General features: G+C 37.1%; 1 protein-coding gene across 1 annotated transcript in view; it reads left to right on the forward strand.

Annotated features, from left to right (window-relative positions):
- Positions 1-18,755, forward strand: part of LOC136240775 (ETS-like protein pointed) — a 24,929-nt gene extending 6,174 nt beyond the window's left edge. The window contains exons 8-10 of the mRNA XM_066031815.1: positions 2,479-2,922; positions 3,373-3,639; positions 17,652-18,755. Of these exons, the coding sequence (XP_065887887.1) occupies positions 2,479-2,922; positions 3,373-3,639; positions 17,652-18,553 (1,613 nt within the window). The 3' untranslated portion in view covers positions 18,554-18,755. The remainder of the gene's footprint in view (positions 1-2,478; positions 2,923-3,372; positions 3,640-17,651) is intronic.
- The last annotated feature ends 2,230 nt before the right edge of the window (positions 18,756-20,985 follow it).

Raw genomic sequence — 20,985 nt, forward strand, 5'->3', positions numbered from 1 at the left:
ATTGCACCTTGTAATGGGAAGACCAACTGCAAGAAATAATGTAGGAGGGAGTGTTGTCAGTGAACATTCACATTTCAAACGTATATGTATTCTTGCATCAGAGTGGATTCACAAGACAGGATCACTGTTACACAAAGAGATGAATTTTTGAGGCAATGGCATATATCAGAAGTGCCCATTTACAGCCCTGAAATGCTGATCTTTCTACAACACTGGAAGTAAAGAAAAACAGCAACAAAAATATCAGAAGTAATTAAGTATACAGATCAAACACCTACAGTTTCCTTAGCGATGACAAAATGCAGTTCTTTTGCTCTGAATACTTGAGTACTCCACTTCAAGTAAACTTTGAAGATGTCATAGTTGTTTCAGGTTTTCATCCAGTTTTACCAGAAGATACACTCTTCACAGAAGGAGTGGGCTCACAAATCACTTCACTTGAACTCAAGATGTTTCAAATGCTTTCACAAAAGTAGCTGCTGCTCCTGTAATACAATCTGCGATACGTGAGTGTACTTGTAATGCTTTGACTTGAGATCCTCAAATACACCATCTATGTATCTGGTCTTCTCTTTCTTGTCTCTGTTGACTTGCTGTTTCAATACACCTTTATCTCTCTTCCGACTGTCATGGTTATCTTCTCTGGACCTACCCTCACACCAAAGAATTATTTCACTGCCTAACTTGTATTTGGAATGCATCAGGCTCACATCTTCTGTTAAACAGTGACATCTGGTGCCTACCATCAATGTACCCAACATTGAACTTCACAGAATCTGATACCTGGTCATCTAATCCACCAGTCATTCTTACTTGAATGGAATTGACTGTTGAAAATTGCGAGTGAAGTTGGCGCAATATGAAGTCACTATTTTTGTTAAGATTAATTATCCTATCTTTATAAGTATAAAGCACCTGAAATAGAAAGAGATTCATATGAATTACTTTATCTCAATAGTCTTACCTTGACACCTGCAACAGAGCCTTGTACTGAGTCACAGCTACTAGTGACTGGAGCTACCGTGAGTGGAGACTGGAGTAGCGGCTAAGGGAGTAGCACTGGCACTGGATGATGCTGAATGAAATGAATGCAACACTTGCACTGTTACTGATGGTGCCAAAGATACACGTTGTTGGTTGTACTGATTCATAGCTGACACTGTCACTGGCATGCACACGAGGTTCAAAACTACAAGTGCTCTTTGGCCGCCTTTAAATTCGTGCCAATAATTGAATTGCAAAGTAATACACATGTGCGTATGTTTTAAATTACAGATTTACAAGAACTTCACAAACTCCTGTAATTTTGATACCATATTCATGTCTTGTGATGTGGAACTATTAGCAACATGTCGTGCATGCATGCACTCTACGATGATATTACTTATCTGAGTCTTTGTGTTAGTCGTCAATTCTGAAGAATTGGGCATTGTGTATGTGTGTAGTTGTTTGAGGCTACAAGCTTATAAAGTCTAAATAAGGCCTTTGTTCCAGAGTTCAAATTTTTGACTTTTCCAGTGATATTTGTTTAAACTATTACATAGGTATAGTGTCATAGTGTAGTGGATTAATCATTTGATTTTGTACTGTATTGGTGTGTTGTTTTCCATATTTGGCTATTTACTCCATTGGTAAACAATACTATTCGCATTTGTCATGATGTCATGAACCAGTTTGAGTGTCTCAGCCTCGGGTGATAAGTTAGTTTCACTTGCTTATTGCACAGTAGCAAAGCAGAGCTGCCGTATGGTACTTTACAGCTGGTATGGCACTATGACACTCCCACACACTAATGATTAGTGACGGAGTAGAGAATTTTCCATGTTATTTTGAACCATTTTGTTTCCTCATACAAGTACAGTGTTACTGTGTTTCAGTGTTAGTAGGAAGTGACACATAATATATCAGTATACTATCACCTAGTGGTGAACTACAGTGTTATTGTAACTGTACACTGTCTAGTTATGTAGTTAATATGTTATGTTGTGTGTTACTACAATAGGCCTTTGGACTAGGTCCATGTTTTTCTTGTTCAGAAATTAATTTATGAAGGTTTCTTCTATTGTGTTGGAGAGCCTATTATAGGATTTGGCCTTATTATAAGCCACAGGTGCTTATTCTTGTATTATGCAGGTTATATTGTATGTAGTGCAATTTTTGCAAAAAATTGTGAAGTTAAACTCACAAAACCACTGTTGGAAGACTAAATTTCTTTCATTTTTGAGTGAGTAGGAGTTCGGCCTAAACCTTCTGTATTCTTAAGGTTTCATAAGAGAATTATGCAGAAGTCATTTCATGCATCACAGATAATAAGATTTTGTTCTAAGCAGAAATTTATGCTGGAGGCTATATTTAACAGCTTTGCAAAATGTTGACCTTGCAACAATAACCCGCTGTACGACTAACTGTAGCACCGGCCTCTATTTTGGATGGATTATAGCATTTATGTAGTATTATAATTTATTAATTTTGTTGTAGATGCCTCAAGTATGGATTGGTCTACGGTGTATGCTAATGCTTTGGCGCAGATGCTGAATGAAAAGAATTTAGCTGGTGGGAGTGGCACATCCCGTGGTGATATCATCACATTGCCACAGCACCGGAGCACTGTTTCCACAACGACACTACAACAACAGCCAGCAATGTCTGATGCTGCCGAGATGAAGCCAGCTGTCACCTCACAGCTGAAAACCCTGCTCCAAACCACTCAATCACAGCAGTCTAGTTCATCACAGAGGGGTTCCCATTCTGCTAACTCCATTCTGCAGTCTACAGACTTGCTGACAGCTGCTCTGCATTCACAATCTCCAAACCACACGTTGACACTTCCAGGAGGTGGAGCCACTTCTAACTCGCAAACTAGAGTCCAGTCCACCAGCCCATCCCATATCCCCAGTTTCCACTCCGCAGCTACATCCCCAGGTAAATAAATCTACACACTACACACAACACACATAGGGATTTCTCTTTGTCTTTTTCCAGCTTGCTGGTGAGGCTTGTCATGTGACCCAGCTATATGGTCACTACATGACTTGTAGTGGTATGTAATGATGTGTTTTGATTACCAAAAATAATGGAGTAGCACCTGATTTGAGGAGTCAACCTTTATAAATATTCATTTGGTGCTTGGAAGGTTTCAGTGCACTAAGCTTTGTGAACAAAATTTTCACAAATTGTTTACTTTAAACGTAGCGAATAATTTGCACTAAATAAGTATGTGTCTTGGTTTTTCAGGCCAGTTTATGTGCTAAGGATACTTTGACAATTTCTGGATTTTGTAAATGTCCTTGAGTAGAAGAACATTATTGGCAGGTCCCAATGTGTCCATGTTGCAGCAAATTAATATTTTGATTGTTTTATTTTACTCCACAGGGCAGCTATCACCCAACTCTGCAGCATTGGGTCTACCGAATGTAGCCAATCAGAAGTCTCCAGTACCGGACATCAAGCCGGACCCAGCTGGCATTGCCGCGGCAATGGCTAAGGAGGACATGATGAATGCCAATGCCAAAATGTTGTTAAAGCAGTTATCACAAGAGCACTTGCCACAGCAACAACAAAAGTCAATGCCAGGGTCGATCATGTTACCAAATGCTGAATCATCATCAGAAGAGTTAACAATACATCCCGGTGGATCAGGTGAGACAAGTGATGATGTCATCATTGATCGTGTGACCTATGAAATGTGTACTATATGATAGCGAAACTAGAAATTGCTTTGTTGGATTTCTAATTTATTCCTTTTTACTATCAGAAGCCCATAAGCACCGCAAGGTACCTTGCGGCACTTATGGGCTCCTATTACTATCGTAAAGTCGGGTTGTTAAGCACATGCGCTTGTAATTTTTTGGTCACTCACATATCCCATGTATCCCTCTCTAATTTATGTAACACTATGAGATTCCTAGTAAAGATAAAATGAAGTTTAGTTAATTAGCAATTTCATCATGCACAGCCAGGAAATCACTCACCATGATACCCCCATATTAATCCCTGTTAATAATTTGTACACAAAACCCATAGAATTATTTGGGCAATGACTATATAGGTATGTTTAATAGCTTTCCATTGGCTCAAACTTACAGTGCATAATTTGACTTGTAATTTAAATTTGTTGCTTAAGGCCACATAAACTTAATTATTAGTTTCTCATCCTCCTGTACTCAAAATAGCAGGGCGGGAGGGTGGATTTTTATTTTATTTTTTACTGACTAGATAGCTGAATTAGCTAGCTAAAATGACTCAGAATGCAGTTTTCTTAGACTGCTCTAGCAAGGTACCAACTTTAGAAGGTGCTGGATAGCTACACTCAGCCACCAGTGGTGTAAAGAAATCCTTGATAAGGTAAGAAAAATGGCCATGCGGGCAGGGATGAGAAACTAATAATTAAGTTTGTGTGGCCTAACATAACTAATGAATGGTATGATTTTAAATTGATTGATTCACTAGAAAGTTACGATTTATCAAACTGAATATTTATACCATATATATGGAGAGTCTGTTTTACATACATACAGACCAGATAGCAAAATGGTAACTTTTTTACAAACAAATTTTTACCCCTTTAACTTGTATTTAATCGTCTGAAAATTTCTGTGAGTATAGCTACATTACTTGGCTATAAAGAGATGGTTAATCAATGCAAGGTGTCAATAATTATAACATTTGTTTGCTGGTATGTGAAAACTGAAAAGGTACCTTTTGTGACCACAATATCCGTTAACACCTTTGTCTAATTGTGTTATAATGTTTCCTTACAATAATAGCTAGCCCTAATTCCTACTTGCTAGCCAGTCAGTCATCTTGTCAGCCAGTCAGCTAGTCAAGGTGTTTTTACTGTGTCATCAGTCAGACCCACTCAATGCTTATAGATGATTTATTTTTCAGAAAATTGACTCGTCTTTCCCCTCTCTGTCTAATGTAACTGTTACTACAGTTACCAGTCATGTGATTTTACAGATGACAATACAATTCATAGAAAAACTTCAGTGGCTGCATAACAACGATAAAATAGGTGTAGTCAACAATAAAATAGGTGTAGTCAACAATGTCCGTTTTGAAACATTTGTAGACATTTAGTCCCCATCAACATACGCAGCTGTTCTGACATCATAATTTGTTAGGAGACAACCAATTTGAAGAAAACTTCTCTGTGTTTCCGCCACACATACTATTAACATTTCATCACGTAAAATACTGTCTCCCTACAAAATTTAGGGAGTTACAAAGATGCTTTCTGAGAATTATTACTAATGAAGTTATATCATGTGACTCACTACACACTGCTTACTACACTTTAATGGTTTCTATTCCACCCTCGTCTGTGTGCTTCAGTGCGTAGGTTGTTTAGAGAATTGTGGACATGAGATTTCTTTGTATATGATATCACTTTCTAATAGAGCTGGGCAATATTTGAATATATTGGCAATATTGCGATATTGAACTACACAATATATTGTATCAAGGTTAATTATAATATCATCTAGACAATAAAATCGCCAATATCACCTAATTACATCTGGCTAGGTTATGTTTCTTGCGTTTGTTACCTGTACATGTATATACCTACAAGGAAAGGTAATTTGGTAATGGGAAACTTCCAGCTGTTGTCTGGCACCTTTTAACATTCTATGATATAATATGATGCAATAATGTGTTATGTAATGTTACTAGTCTGACAAATTTAATTATACTCAATAATTTAATCATATTGTGAATATAAGCTTGTCAATATGATGGCATTGTTTCCAGTATCACCCAGGACTACTTTCTAATCATATTAGTAGCCAAGTGACTACCTTTAGAGTGATAATTTCACAGTTACTAACTGTAAACATTAAGTTAGAGCAGATTAAGTTAGAGCAGATCTGTTTACTTGTAGCAGCAGACAGCAGCACTGGAAAATTTCTTCATCCAAATATACGTAGACTTTCTAAAAGGAAATTAAATGTGTTTTATGCGTTGTTTGTTCAGACAAAAATAATAGTATGCTAACCTACAGTACCTGGTACATCATTGCTACACTACTAGACAATTGTCCTTGTATACAATAGACACAATAAACCTTTAAAGTCTCTGTTATGAAATTTGTCAGATGTGGTTTAGTCTAATAAATATTTTCATCTATGATTTTCCCTCTATATCCATTATATAGCCATACTTGTTCCTATATGATAAATTGAGAATAGCTGATTGTCTCTTGTGTTTATATTTAACCTGGCGGTGACTTGGTCAAGCCCTGGATAGTTATGATGCTTGACGTAGAGGGAAGCATTTTAATGAACTAAAATCCTACAAACTTTTCTGTTACTCCCAAACTTGGTAGCAAATTCTTTGGTGAAATGTGTGGCATGTCAAAGAAAATTGTCACTGTCTTGGTTTCTGTTCTGCTAAACTTTTTATCAGTTAATTTGCCACATGTCCCAACACACACATCCAGTCTCTGTCTTGTGGACTTCTAGTTTGATAAATTATAACTTCCCGTACATTCGATATATCAAACTTGAATCTGTACTGCTTCACTGAGGTACGCAACAATACCAAGTTGTGTCAGCACTACACAAAGACAATGGTCTATAGCTTGACCCTTCAGTTTGTTATGCAGTGAAGTTTCCTGAATTACAACAGTATTACAAAAAAAAAGTTTTTTGTTTTAGTTGGCATGATTTAGTAGGCATGATTTAGTAACAATTAGATGTTCGTGGGAATGGCATTGAGCATTACATGCCTCAGTGGTACCTTCACAAGGAAATAAATATGACCACCTCAAATTGAGTAGTCAATTTAGTGTATATAATGAGAGGAAACTACTCAAGGAAACATGTCTATGGCAATAGACTGTGTTACCTGTGAAATTGTTGTGTGATTTATTAATGTGGTGTAAACTTTGTTGAATATGGGCTATATTAATGTGGTCATATTAATGAGATCATGAAGTGTACATAAGTGGTCTCATAATAGAGGGCTGCTAAGTGAGGTATGGTAGTAGTACATAACTATACATGGTAAGTTTCCTATCCAACGTAATGTGGCAGTACGCCATGTAACCTAGCAACACTCTGTGTGTGTGTGTGTCCCCACTGGAATGTACATTAGTACTGTCACACATTTCTTGGTACACAAATAAAGACTAAATTGGAAATAATGAATAATGGTTGTTAATTAGATAATGGAGTGCTGCCTAAGATACCACGGAATGAGATGTCCAGTTACTCCAGTAATAGCTGTCCAGTAATAGATGTTCAGTAATAGCTGCTGGCTGTCGTGTAAGTGATTTGATGACCAAACAAATATTTGTGACCCACTAAGCAAAAACTCGACTTGCATTTTCTTCAAACTTCATTTTATGACTATCTGTTGTCTAGAGAGGATAACCAATTGGCTGTTACAGTTTTAGCCTTATTTGGTAAAGCTTTTGTAGTTATAGTGATAGACAACAAGAAGAGCAAAACAATCAATTTGTACAGTGCCTATACAGGGAAAAAAACTACAGGCATATGATCAATCATAAGTCTCGAGTACAACAGACTACACAGTTGTCATTCTATTGAGCATGAACTGGGGCAGTAGAGTTATTGGCCTAAATATACCCAAGCTATCAAAAACTGTTCAAGTTTAGAGGCAACGGCAATAAAGTTACGTTTTACTGCAATGTAAACAAACACATAATTCATGTTTGCTCCATGGTACAGAAATGAAACAAAGATATTCTTAATCTCCATGAAGAGGCGAATCTTCTTGGTCCAAAAGTGTCCACTAGAGAGAAAATAACTAAATTTTTTAGCAATAATTACAGCAAAGCTTATCTTTCTATGCTTGATTTATAAAACAATTTCTTCAAATGGTTCAGTTGCTCCCATTGCTCTGTATAATTTGTATGCTCATTGCTACTTCATTGCATGCTTAACACTTTTATGTGTAATATCATTAGTTGAAGAGGGAGCTTGTTGGTATTGTTATTCCTTATGCTAACAACTGATACACACACGTACCCATAGATGTACACACACTACAAACAAAGCCTTTGGCTGCTGTATTCATAGCTAATCATCCTGGGAACAAAACTAGTAACCTTCAGAAGGCCGTACAGGTGGACATCTGAAGTCCCACGTGAACCTGTTATGTGAGACATGCTTCTCCAGTTGACACCCAACCAACACATTTCCTTTTACAGCTGCGTAGCTGAGTAAAATTTCTTGTACCAACCCATACTACTCACCCATGTACACACATCCAACTACACAGAAAGTCATTTAATATAGTGATTCTCAGTAGTCCCAGGTACTTTTCTGTTTGTGTCATTATTCCATTCTTTAGTCTATTATCCTCTACCTCAAGTGTGCTTACGTGCCGTTGTTATGTCCATTGTATTTCCTTCTTGAAACATGTCTGTTGTCTGAAGTGGAAGAGCGACAGGAAGAAGTTTTATCTCCGACTCTAATGTACACCTACACTCCATTCACACTTACCGAACTTGAGTCAACCATTGTTCACACTATGGGGCTGGGGATTTTGTGCGCCAAATAATGAGCCAGAACAATGTATAATATGAGCTTTAGGTGCTTAATACAACCACTGAAATTGTAGCAACGACACAAAGACGATGTTATAACCATTGTATTATAGCTAGTGGGTGCCTCTTTTGCCAATGTCAGTAAAACAAAATGGTTGGGAGTCTACAGTTCATGTTGTGGTATGTCCTTGGTGCACTGTAGTCTTGTAGAATAGTTTTAGAGTCTAGAAAAATACTTGCTGTGTATCCAAGATTTGTTGTTTTTATTATAGCCATGTTTTTGGTCCTAAAGTGACGTTACCAGGTATAATGACTTCTCTTTTAACTGTTGAAAGTGAAATTGAGATGGTCTTATTACTTAACGTGGTCCCTTCTTGTTTGTTATTGCTTGTTGTGTACTTATTGTAAGGAGCTGTAGAAAAGCTACTAAATTACAACAATTTCCCTGCTGTAGTGATGATGTGTTTACTGTCAACTGATCATTATTAGTATAATATAACATTGTGAGGTCAATGAGTCATCTTGATATGTTCAGCATGTTTGTGGGATTAAGTCACGTTTGTGTAGCTAGGTAGGAAACTGTTTGTTATGTGTGTGCATCTGTGTGTGTATGTTTATGTGTCTGTCTATGATTGTGTGTCTGTGTGTGTGTGTGCGGTCTACCCAGCTATAACATCAATGGGTACCTGGAGGAACAAATGCCCAACTGTTCATGTCTCTTAGCAATGTAACTTATATTCAATTGTTTATTCAGTCCAAATCTTTAGATTGCCAATTAGCTGTACTTCCCATCAACACACACACACACACACACACACACACACACACACACACACACATACACACACACACACACACACACACACACACACACACACCACACACACACACACACACACACACACACACACACCACACACACACACACACACACACACACACACACACAACACACACAACACACACACAACACACACACACACACCACACACACAACACACAGACAGAAGCTTCTTATCTGATCAACGTTTTATAGCATTCAGTACAAAGTCCATCACAGTAGCCATAGCAAAACCAACACAATCATAAGTTTTTTGTTAAGAAATGCGTTGATGGCTAGTGGTACACAGATCAATAACTTAAGTAGTGTCTAACTGCAAATCCACCAACTGCAGTGCAAAGTAAACATTCCTTCTGAAGCTTGGAACTATATCATTGTGTACACCCACAAGAATTCCTGTTTGTTGTAAAGGGTACAGAAAGAGGTGTGGTATAGAAGATGTTTGCGGCAATGGTATGCTTATTTCAGACTTGGTATATAAATTTATAGTGAAGCCATATGAAATGTAGCTGCTTATGGAATGAAATGTGCCACAATACTGAGTACTTGAGAGCTTCCCTGAATTTGAGTTGATCATCCTGGATGAGATGGTGACATGTGTAGGATAGTGTTACCATACTAGTGCAGCCTTGTATGGTAGCATGTCAGCTTTTTTTGTAAAGGCTTATGAGGATGGTTTAACTTTTAGCAACAGAAAATGGTGTTTGGCATACATAATGGAAGAATAAGAAAGTTCAGCAGGTTTTCCTCTTTCAGAGTTACATGTATACAGCCATTCTTGTTGGGACCAAAATCGTTTGTCCTTATTTCTGACAATGTTCGTGTTGTTGTGCATCACTAAATTTGGATACCTATACATGCAAATTTTCGAGGGACGTAATTTTTGTAGTTGCTTAGCTATCAGCAAAATTTTCACCTCTAAAATTAACAATTAGTATGGTTAGCTCAATGCTTTCTAATAGGCAACCTCAGCTGAAAAAGCTAGTGATCCTCGAAAATAGAACTAAAATTTGTAATCCGCAAAAATTACGTACTTCAAAAATTTGTGCGTATACGGTAGCAAGAGTTTATAATATTTGTATGGGGAGAGTGTCTAACTCTCAGTATGGCCTGTACAAACACCCTGCGTAAAGTTCACCTTTCATCAAATCAACACCTTTACTGGGGATAGAATGGATGCATTCTTAGACACTCTCCACCTTACAAATATTGTGAACTCTTGACGGTAGCATAAATCACCAAATAAAAATATTTTATTTCTCCATCACATAAAGGATATGCAGGTGGAAAGAATCACTATAACTTATGGATGTCATGTCATAGAAGTGTGCCCACAACCTTTGTGCTTGACAGTCACCTCTCTAACTATCCTCATTGTAGTGACCATGTCAGGTGTACTCCATGATAATTAATAAGACCACCTTGAAAAGTACCTAGGTCTTAAACGTAGCTAAAATGTACCTCATGACTTCATTAATAAGGCCACCCAGTCATTGAGGCCATATTGGACTGTCATCTCAAAACTCTTACTAGGAAAATATCTTTGATCACTAATTATCACTCCCACCACTACCATGGACAAGCAGTCCATAATAATTATTCCTTGTACGAGTAATTATGAGATGGAAGTCAGTAACTGACAGGATGATAACATTAGGCTGAGATGGTCTACTGGACCAAGATGTTATACTAGAGTATGTTCACGTTGAGTTAATATCTCAAGCCATTAGCACAATGATTGGAAGTTTTGTATGCCACTATAACTATTGAATTCCTTTGAAGAATGCTTACAAGTGTGATTTTTATAAATGCAAGTCTCAAATTGTCTTCCTAAGTTGGTATTGAAACCATACAAATCAAATATGCTCTTCACACCTTTGCAGTCATCTTACAAGATGAAATATTTACAGAATTGTTCTTATCCTTTAAACTGTTTTCTGAAGTATCAACTCATTAATAGCTTAACTCAAGTTATTGTACATACCAGCTTATCTACTAATACCTACTTATCTACTAATACCTACTTTGGACGTAATATTACAATTATGTTGGGTTTTCACTCAGTGGGTAGATGTAACTGCTTCCATCTCATGATATATTCGAAAGAAAGCCTTCTATTGAAAACAAAGATTTAGTCCCCTGGCTCCATACTCTAAGAAAGGACAACCTCTTCATTACAGCAAAAATAGGCCAAATATTCTTGGTCCGAAAGTGTCCACTAGAGAGAATATGAAATGACTAATTTTTTAGCAATAATTATAGTAAAGCTTCTCCTTATTTCTATGCTGATTTTAAAAAAACAATTTCTTCAGAATATTTGTTCCTGTATAATTTGGTATGCTCATTGCTACTTCATTGCACACTAGTATCATTGGTGTATGCATTGAGCAATGAATGCTCCATAGGATTGAACATCATCTCTGTGTTACTAAATATCTGTAAACAGGAAAGGAGATTAAATAGAATGTTTTGACTTGTTAATTAATTGATATTTCCAGGAAGGATCTCAATATTATCATGTTGATTTAAAGTGATGGTTGTCTAACTGTGAAACTTGTTATGAGAGGGAGCTTGTTGGTATTGTTATTCCTTATGCTAACAACTGATACACACACATACCCACAGACGTACACACAATACAAAAAAAAGCCTTTGGCTGCTGTATTCATAGCTAATCATCCTGGGAACAAAACTAGTAACCTGCAGAAGGCTGTACAGGTGGACATCTGAAGTCTCACCTGAATCTTCATCTGTTATGTGAGACATGGGTTGGCTGTTTCTCCAGTTGACATCCGGTCAACACATCCCCTTTTACAGCTGGGTAGACTGGAGCAATGTGGGTAAAATTTCTTGTACCAACCCACACTACTCACCCGTGCACACACATCCAACTATTATCTCAGACTGAAAATCATTTAATATAGTGATTCTCAGTAGTCCCAGGTACTTTTCTGTTTGTGTCATTATTCCATTCTTTAGTCTATTATCTTCTTCCTCAAGTGTGTTTACATGCCATTGTTGTTTCACTTGATTATTCCAACCATTCTGTTTGCCTTCATGATGGAAAGGTTTATATGCTTTGAAAATTTGAAAGGGTGATGCCTAAGTCTCGTTTTTAACTATATTCCTGAATCTCTATGTTGTCAGAGTCAACTGTAAGTGTGTAGCTACCACCACTTGGAGAACCATCTGAAGAACCTACAGTAGTGACAGATACTTGCATTTGGGGATGTTTAAAGATCCCTGCCAAGTCTTATTCCACTGCTTAAAACAAACTAAATCATTTTGTGGCATTGTATGGTCAACATGACTTAAAATTGGTTAGTAAATTTTTGTATCATCAACAAAAGTCCACAAAGAACTTTGTTTCCATTGTATTTCCTTCTTGAAACATGTCTGTTGTCTGAAGTGGAAGAGCGACAGGAAGAAGTTTCATCTCCGACTCTAATGTGAAACCTCACTTACACCCCATTCACACTTATCGAACTCGATTCAACCATTGTTCACACTACCTGGTTGGAGATTTTGTGCACCTAATAATAGCCAAAACAAGGCACAGCATATAAGTTTAGGTGCTTAATAAAACCACTAAAATTGTAGTGACAACACAAAGACGATGTTATCACCATTGTATGTTAGCCAGTGGGTGCCTCTTTTGCCAATGTCAGTAGAACAAAATGGTTGGGAGACTACCGAAAGCATGGTGCATCTTGTGGTATGTCCTTGGTACATTGTAGCTTTATTGTAGAATAGTTTTTAGAGTCTAGAAAATGTTTGCTCTGTGGCCAACCAAAGCTGTAAACCCGAATTGGCAGCCCGGAGATGTGTTAACATTGACACCAAATGTAGCCAAGATGTGTTATTCTTATTATAGTAGGGAAGCAGCCCACCCAGCTGTAACATCAGTGGGTACCTAGCCAACTGTCCTTGTCTCGCATAGCAGGTGATTGTTCAGGTGGGACTTTGGGCACCCATATCTTCACCTGTGAGACATGGTACAGCCTCCTGCGGGTTACTAGTCCTGCCCTAAGAGGATTTACCTGTACTGACTTGTAGTACCTGAGTAGTGCAGTGTCCCAGTGCTGGTTTACTGGGAGGCATGGCAGCAGCAGCAACTAAGGCTTTGCTTTTTTTTTCTGTGTGTGTGTGTGCAGTGTAATATGGTGTAGCTTATGTTCAATTGTTTATTTAATCCAATCTTTAGATCACTGATGTAATTAGTTACACTTCCCATCAGCTCCACACACTCACACACAACAGAAAGTTCCTAACTGATCAACATTTTATAGTATTCAGTACTAAGTCCATTACAGTAGCCTTAGCAAGACCAATAGGTTGATTGCATTTCTGGCTAGCGGTGCCATCAAGCAAACTGCAAAGCCAGACATTCCTTCTGAAGGTTAGCTACAGCTTGGGAACTATCACTGCGTACACCCACGAGAGCTCCTGTTTGTTGTAATGGGATGGTATAGTGTAGAAGATATTTGTGCATATTTCTGACCCAGTAAATTTATAGTGAAGCCATATGAAATGTAGCTGCTTATGGAATGAAATGTGCCACAATACTGAGTACTTGTGAACTTCCCTGAATTTGTGTTTATCAGCCTGGACATGTGTAGGATAGTGTTACCATACTAGTGCAGCCTTATATGGTTGCATATCAGCTTTGTTTATAAAATTTTATGAGGATGGTTTAGCCTTTAGCAACAGAAAATAGTTTAGATTTGTTTGACATACACAATGGAACCTCCATTGAGAGGAATAAGAAAGTTTAACAGGTTTTCCTCTTTCAGAGTTATAATAAAATGTATACAGCCAGTCTTGTTGGGGTCAAAATCGTTTGTCCTTATTTCTCACAATGCTCGTGTTGTGCTTCAATAGATTTAGATACTGTATACGTGCAAATTTTCAAGGGGCGTCATTTTCGTGGTTGCTTAGCTGTCAGCAAAATTTTCATCCTCCAAAATTAAATGATTAGCATTGTTAGCTAATAGGTAACCTCAGCTGAAAAACTAGTGATCCTCGAAATTAAAACCGACATTCGTAATTCCCAAAAATTACACGCTTAAAAAATTTGTACATATATGGTAGTATCACCAAACATAAATATTTTTATTTCTTCATCACACCATATGGTTTTTGAAGGCAAGTGGAAAGAATCACTACAACTTAATGGATGTCATGAAAGTGGTCCTTGTCCCAGAATACCAATAACCTTTATGTGAAGCCTTACTTGACAGCCACCTCTCTAGGAAAATATCCTTCATTACTAACTATCACTACCATTAACAAGTAGTCCATAATAATTATTTCTTGTACTAGAAATTAAGAGATGAAGTCAGTAGCTGACAGGATCTGATAACATTAGGCTGGCAATCAATGATGAGATGGTCTAATGGACAAAGATGTTTGCTCCCTGACGAGAGTATATTTACGTTCAGCTAACATCTCAAGCCATTTAGCAACAATAACGCAATGCATTGAAGTTTTATATGCCACATAACTAGTGCATATCTTTGAGAAACGCTTACAAGTGTGATTTTTTATGAATGCAAGTCTTCCTAAGTTGGTGTTGAAACCATACAAAGTAAACCTGCTCTTCACACCTTTGTAGTTATCTTACAAGATGAAATATTTACAGAATTGTTCTTATCCTTTAAACTGTTTTCTGAAGTATCAACTCATTAATAGCTTAACTCAAGTTATTGTACATACCAGCTTATCTATGGATTAGCTGTGTCCAGTCTAGTTATCCTCAGGCATTCTATATTGTTCATTACCACTGACTATATCAGCAGTTTTGTTGAAATTGTCACGTCCTTTAATTACCCAACATGTGTCAGCCTTTATCCCTATATTAAGGAAGTAAGTGGGTCAAGAAGTGTTAGCCCACTCTGTGCATCACTAAATGTGCTTGGAATAAGGAAGGAAATAACACCGGAAAAAATACTTGTAGCTAAGTTCCTATCACAAGATAACTAACTTGTAATTGGAATTCTTTATTGTGGCACTTCTAAATACAGTTCCAGTATTTGTTTAAATACAGTTCTAGTTACTAAATACAGTTCCAAATGCTAAACATACCATGCACTATATACTAAATATGGTCATGTTATGATCTTTTTTATGGACCAATCAACTTGTAGTGGATGTGTTTAGTTGATATTGAAATTGGTTTTTCGAAGTGAAAATGTAATTATAATTTAATGGATACAAGGGGATTAAACTGGTGAATGGTAGTTAGTTGGAATTGTTAATAGAATTGGATTCCAGTAAATCATTTGTGATTTAATAAATTCCCCTCTTATTGTTTGTTTTGTTGTGTGTCATGCCAATATCTGGAGTGTGTCGTGCCGATATCTTGAGTGTGTTAATGTTTGAGTAGCCAAAACTGTGGCAATGATCCACTTTATGTAGTTAGTTTGTATGTTTCCTGTTGTACAGGGCTTGATTAAATGATACATGTTGCAACTAACTCATGTTTCTGTACAGTATTAGTGGCCTATTATCAAAGGAGTACTTTACTTCATAAATATCTCCAGGGAAGTAGTGTCAATCGTGAATTTTCACCAGTAGGTAGCTCCTTCCTCATAGAATATCTCATAAAAGTTTGAGCATTGGATTCCACTTACTGTCTGTGTTGTGAATGGATTTCTTACATCAACCATTTTAGAGCATTCGATTCACCCATTATGGGACAAGCAACATAACCTGTGATTGGCCACTATTTGAATAGGTGATATTGCTTTCAGTAATCATACACACTAGCAGTACAGTGTAAGGCAGATAAATAGCTTCAAGCCTTTAGTAAACATGGAATGTAACGAATTATCATGAATATCCCATGTGAATGGATTCTAGGAACTAACATGTTATTATTATCAAGCCTCTTCACTTCTTGTTGGTTGAGTTGTTACCATTCTTATGAAGCAGCTCAATAATAGAAGGTTCCTGCTTCCTTGTAAGTTGTGTCACACCGCATCACACTTCCTGCTGCTAATGGCTTACTACAGTAGCATTTTATGGCTTCAGTAACTCACTTGATATGGCTTGCCACCTTTCACAAGGAAAATGAGAAGATGTGCTCAGCTCAAGTCAGATATAGGAAGTGAATTGTGTTATTTAACTTATTAGGATTCATCTACTTCTTGTAGGGAGTCTTATCAGGTTCAGGATATGTTAGAATGTTCATTAAATGATAGTTCATTTGCATAGTACACACTTTTTGAGCATATTGTTACACTATTGAGGCTTGTTGGTTGATACATTTTCTTTTGGGAAAAACTAAGTTAAATGCTCGTAGAATAATAGCTGGTCGAACAGTCAATCAGGAGCTTCTTTAGTTGTTGCCTGGACTACTCTATCTGCAAGGTCTAATAGATAAGGCCCAACAGATTAATGGTACCCTATTGACACCTACCTGATACATCAATCCTTAAGGGGGATACTTTGGTACTGTTGGCCCAGTTTTATATAACTTTTTCTTATTTCCAGAAGTAAAATGCATGGCCGACCTGTTGGAAACAAAATCTATTGTTATGAGGTGTTTATTGTATTCTTAACACAAGGAGTCTATTAAGAGAGGCTTCACTATAAGACTAGCCTGGCTGTTAACAATGAGCAGTTTATCATATATACCCTAAAGCCTGAAATATCATCTTAGTGGATAACATTACAAATATTACGATAAAATGCATCATTAAGTGGTTAGCCCATTAAGTGGTTAGCCCAGGAAGTGGATAATAATCTGTTTGCATAGTTGTCCACATCACATCCTGGTGTGCTTATATGGCTGCTTCCTGCTGTTAAATGTATATAAAAGAGCTATCACAGTTTGGTAGAGTATCATTTTGTGTTTTAGACTTGCTTTAGTGATAAAAGCTAAACTAGTATTAACTGTATTATTATTATTGATTGATTGTTACTTGAGCAATATGTGTAAGTTTCTTATCTGTTGTATGAATAGTACTATAGTAGTAGTAGCAAGAGATAACTAATCCTTGGTAGTAGTATTGGGTTACTAAATAGTTTCCAGTACTGTATAACAACAACTTCTGTGCCTTGTTAGTATATAGAAATGTAAGCAAAGTCTTTGGTCTAGTAAACACATTAGTATTTCTGTGAGGGATGATTTTTTGCTGATAAACTGAAATAGTACATAATTCTTATGGCTTCTTGTGTAACAACAGTACCTGTTGGTTTCTAAGTTGATTAACAACTTCTTTAATATGAGGTTGTGATAATGTTTGGTTTATTAATGTATTGAAGTATTTTATCTCTTGTGTTTCTTCTCTACAGGTCAAATCCAATTGTGGCAGTTCTTATTGGAGTTACTAACAGACAAGACCAATGTCAGTATTATTAGCTGGGCTGGGGAAGAAGGTGAATTCAAACTCAATGATCCTGAAGCAGTTTCCAAACTGTGGGGCATGCGTAAACGCAAACCAAACATGAATTATGACAAGCTCAGCCGAGCAATTCGTTATTATTATGATAAGAAGATAATGAGGAAAGTCAGTGGTAAAAGATATGTCTACAAATTTGACTTTGGTACAATAGCCAAAATCATTCAAACATCTCCCAACCCTACTCCTCCTACAATTAAAGAAGTTGTTGATGGTGAACTAAAAGTGTCTGCAGAAGTTAACCCATTCTCTCCTACCCCAACTATTAAGTCAGAGGAGCAACAGTCTAATAACCTAATGGGGGCCTTGGCTGATGCAGTGTCACTTGGTAGCCCGGGCAAGCAGGTGTCCCCCCAGCCACCGATGGCTTCTGGTAAAGAAGGACTAAATGTTCCAGTGACATCACTACAATTACAACATCTACAAAGCATGTTTGGTGCAGCAGCAATGGCAGCCGCAGGAGTCCCTACTACCAGTAGTTTACAAGGTTACTCTAGTGCTGCTGGTCTCCCAATAATGTCTTCATCCGAGGCTGCAGCCATACAACAGAACTTTGTTCAACAATTACAGCAACAACAACTACAGCAACAACAAGCGTTAGCTACTGCAACAGTTATACCAGGTCTGGCACAGTTGTTGGGATCAGGGGCACCATTCAGTCCCGTAGCTCTACAAGCGCCTGTCTTGTCACTGCCAGCAACGACACAGTACATGATGAGTGGGGCACCGTCCACATTGTCATCGTCGTCAATGGCAACCAGTGAACACTTACCCTACACTACTGCAACACTATAGTGTGTTCTAATTATTTAGAACACTTTAGTAATGATTTTTATTTTTGATATATGTATCATTCACTATAATTGTATAGCTGCCTTATTAATGGGATTTTATGCTTCTGATGTTTTCATTGCACAGCTAAAAGTGTTTTACTGTAGCTCGTCATTGTATATTTCACTTGTTTTTTTCTAATCATCCTTCATTGAGTTGAAAATGATTTCATTAACAGGTGAATTTACTTACTGTAGGGAAAGAAATTTCACGGGACACAGATTTTCGTGGATATCACAGGTGTCTTATCAACGAAAATTAAATATTTTGCAGCCTACATACAAGTTATATGGAGATTGACGTCTAAACCACACATAACATTGTTCCACATTTCAGCAATCCACAAAAATTTTATAGCACGAAAATTTCTTACCCTACAGTATTGTAAATATTGGTAGACATATAAATATATGCTGGGGTTTCCCCCAAGAAACTTTAAGTACAGCTGTGGGACTATCAATTGACTACTAATATCAAGGTCATTTTGTTGATTACATTGACTACTAATATCAAGGTCATTTTGTTGATTACATTGACTACTAATATCAAGGCCATTTTGTTGATTACATACATTCCTTTAATCACATCAGGTATAGTGGTACAGCGCTACTGCTTGTCAGAGAAGGCCTTGATCACTTTGTAAGTTGTTTTGTGATGTCTTGAAGGAGAATTGGCTAATCAGTGTGAATAGCGTTTAGTTACAACCACACTCCCTTCACCATTTTGCTCTAATTAGTGTACACTTAACACAGCCAATGTGGCCAACTATTACCAGGATGATCAATGTTGGCTGTTATACACAGTTGAAACAGATTCAGCGATCTAATTTTATAAACTGTTCAACGAATTGGAAACAATCAGATTGTTACTGTCACAGAACCTTATTATTCTGCACATACTGGCTAACATAATAGCTATACACAATTACACATGCAAACTTTGCTAGCAAGCTAGCTTGCAGATTTTGTCAAAGAAGTAAAGGACACTAACAAATTAAACTGGTAGTCAGGAGGCCGCACGTCCCTACCCAACTGTAGTTATGTAGCTAGTCATCTGGATAACAGGTTCCTACATGTGTGAGCCATTCTTCAGTACAGCCAAATAATTAATAATTAGCAGGTCCAATTCAATTAGTTAATACATGCTTAAGGAGTAGTTTATTGTATTGAGATGTTCCATTAGGTATCATTCTGGGAAAGAGGGAGAATTTGTAAATATCACAGGTCAGACAGAGGATTGAATGTACTTGTGGTAAAAGGATGATTTGGTCCAGTTGGTCACACCTCCAGTCCATAACGATGTGAATGTCATATCACATGTTATTGTATCATGTGATATTTGATAACATTGTATGTAGTTGTTTGGATCAGTGGTGACCTATAGAGTATAGAGATATATGTGGAGGATCGGTTGGAGTTCCATGTTCCATTGCATAATGGAGTGAATTACTATTATGCCAGGTGTTATGACAGTTGAACCTGTTAATCAGGACGCTTGAAAATGAAATAATCTGGACACAAAGTATCCCTTAGCATGTAAACTGACCTGGAAAGTCAGGACACCTTAATAATCAGGACACTTTTGGTTGGTCCCAAGGTGTTTGGGGCCCGTTAATGTGGACACTTGAGAATACCTATATATACATAATCCAGACATTTAGTTAAAGTCCCAAAGTACTGTACGTACTTAAAATTGACTAAATTTCCTATGATAGAAAAAAAATAATGTGATAGCTAGCTATGTTTTAGGATGTGTATGTTAGCTACATGCAGTGCTATTTCCATATTTAGCATATTTTCCACCCAACATCCTATACCACTTCACACACACGCACACCTATCTTGCTTACGCACCACAATTTCGTGTGCATGCATATAAATTGGTTATCTATACTTTTCAAGCAATATAATTTTTTTTTGTTTATACAGTGCTGCCTGAAAAATTTCAGCATAAAATTATTTTTATGCTAACCTCAGTAATTATAACATCAGACAGTTTTAATGAAATTGTAACATCTGTTGATTCAGAACAGCAGTGTTGTGTTGATAGAGATGTTTGAATTCCTTCTTGCATCACCAACCAATATATTTATCACACATTAATGAAAAATGTCATGTGGCATTACAGACACATACACATCCTACACGTGGCTAAGACTTTGCTTCTGTTGACAAGTGAACAGTTGAGACTCTAGAGTTGAGACACTAGAGCAGATCAGAGCAATATGAATGTTGGAGTTCCACTTAACACACTTCAACCATATTATAATATTACGTTCTGGTGTTATGTGGAAATGTCTTATAATCCCATTAGTGTTACTAATTAGCCCTCTAGTGCCTAACTGGTAAAGCAGATAAAAACAAACAAAAAAACCAACATAATTATTATATGGCATA

This window comes from Dysidea avara, chromosome 1, assembly GCF_963678975.1.
Source record: "Dysidea avara chromosome 1, odDysAvar1.4, whole genome shotgun sequence".
NCBI classification, from domain to species: Eukaryota; Metazoa; Porifera; class Demospongiae; order Dictyoceratida; family Dysideidae; genus Dysidea; species Dysidea avara.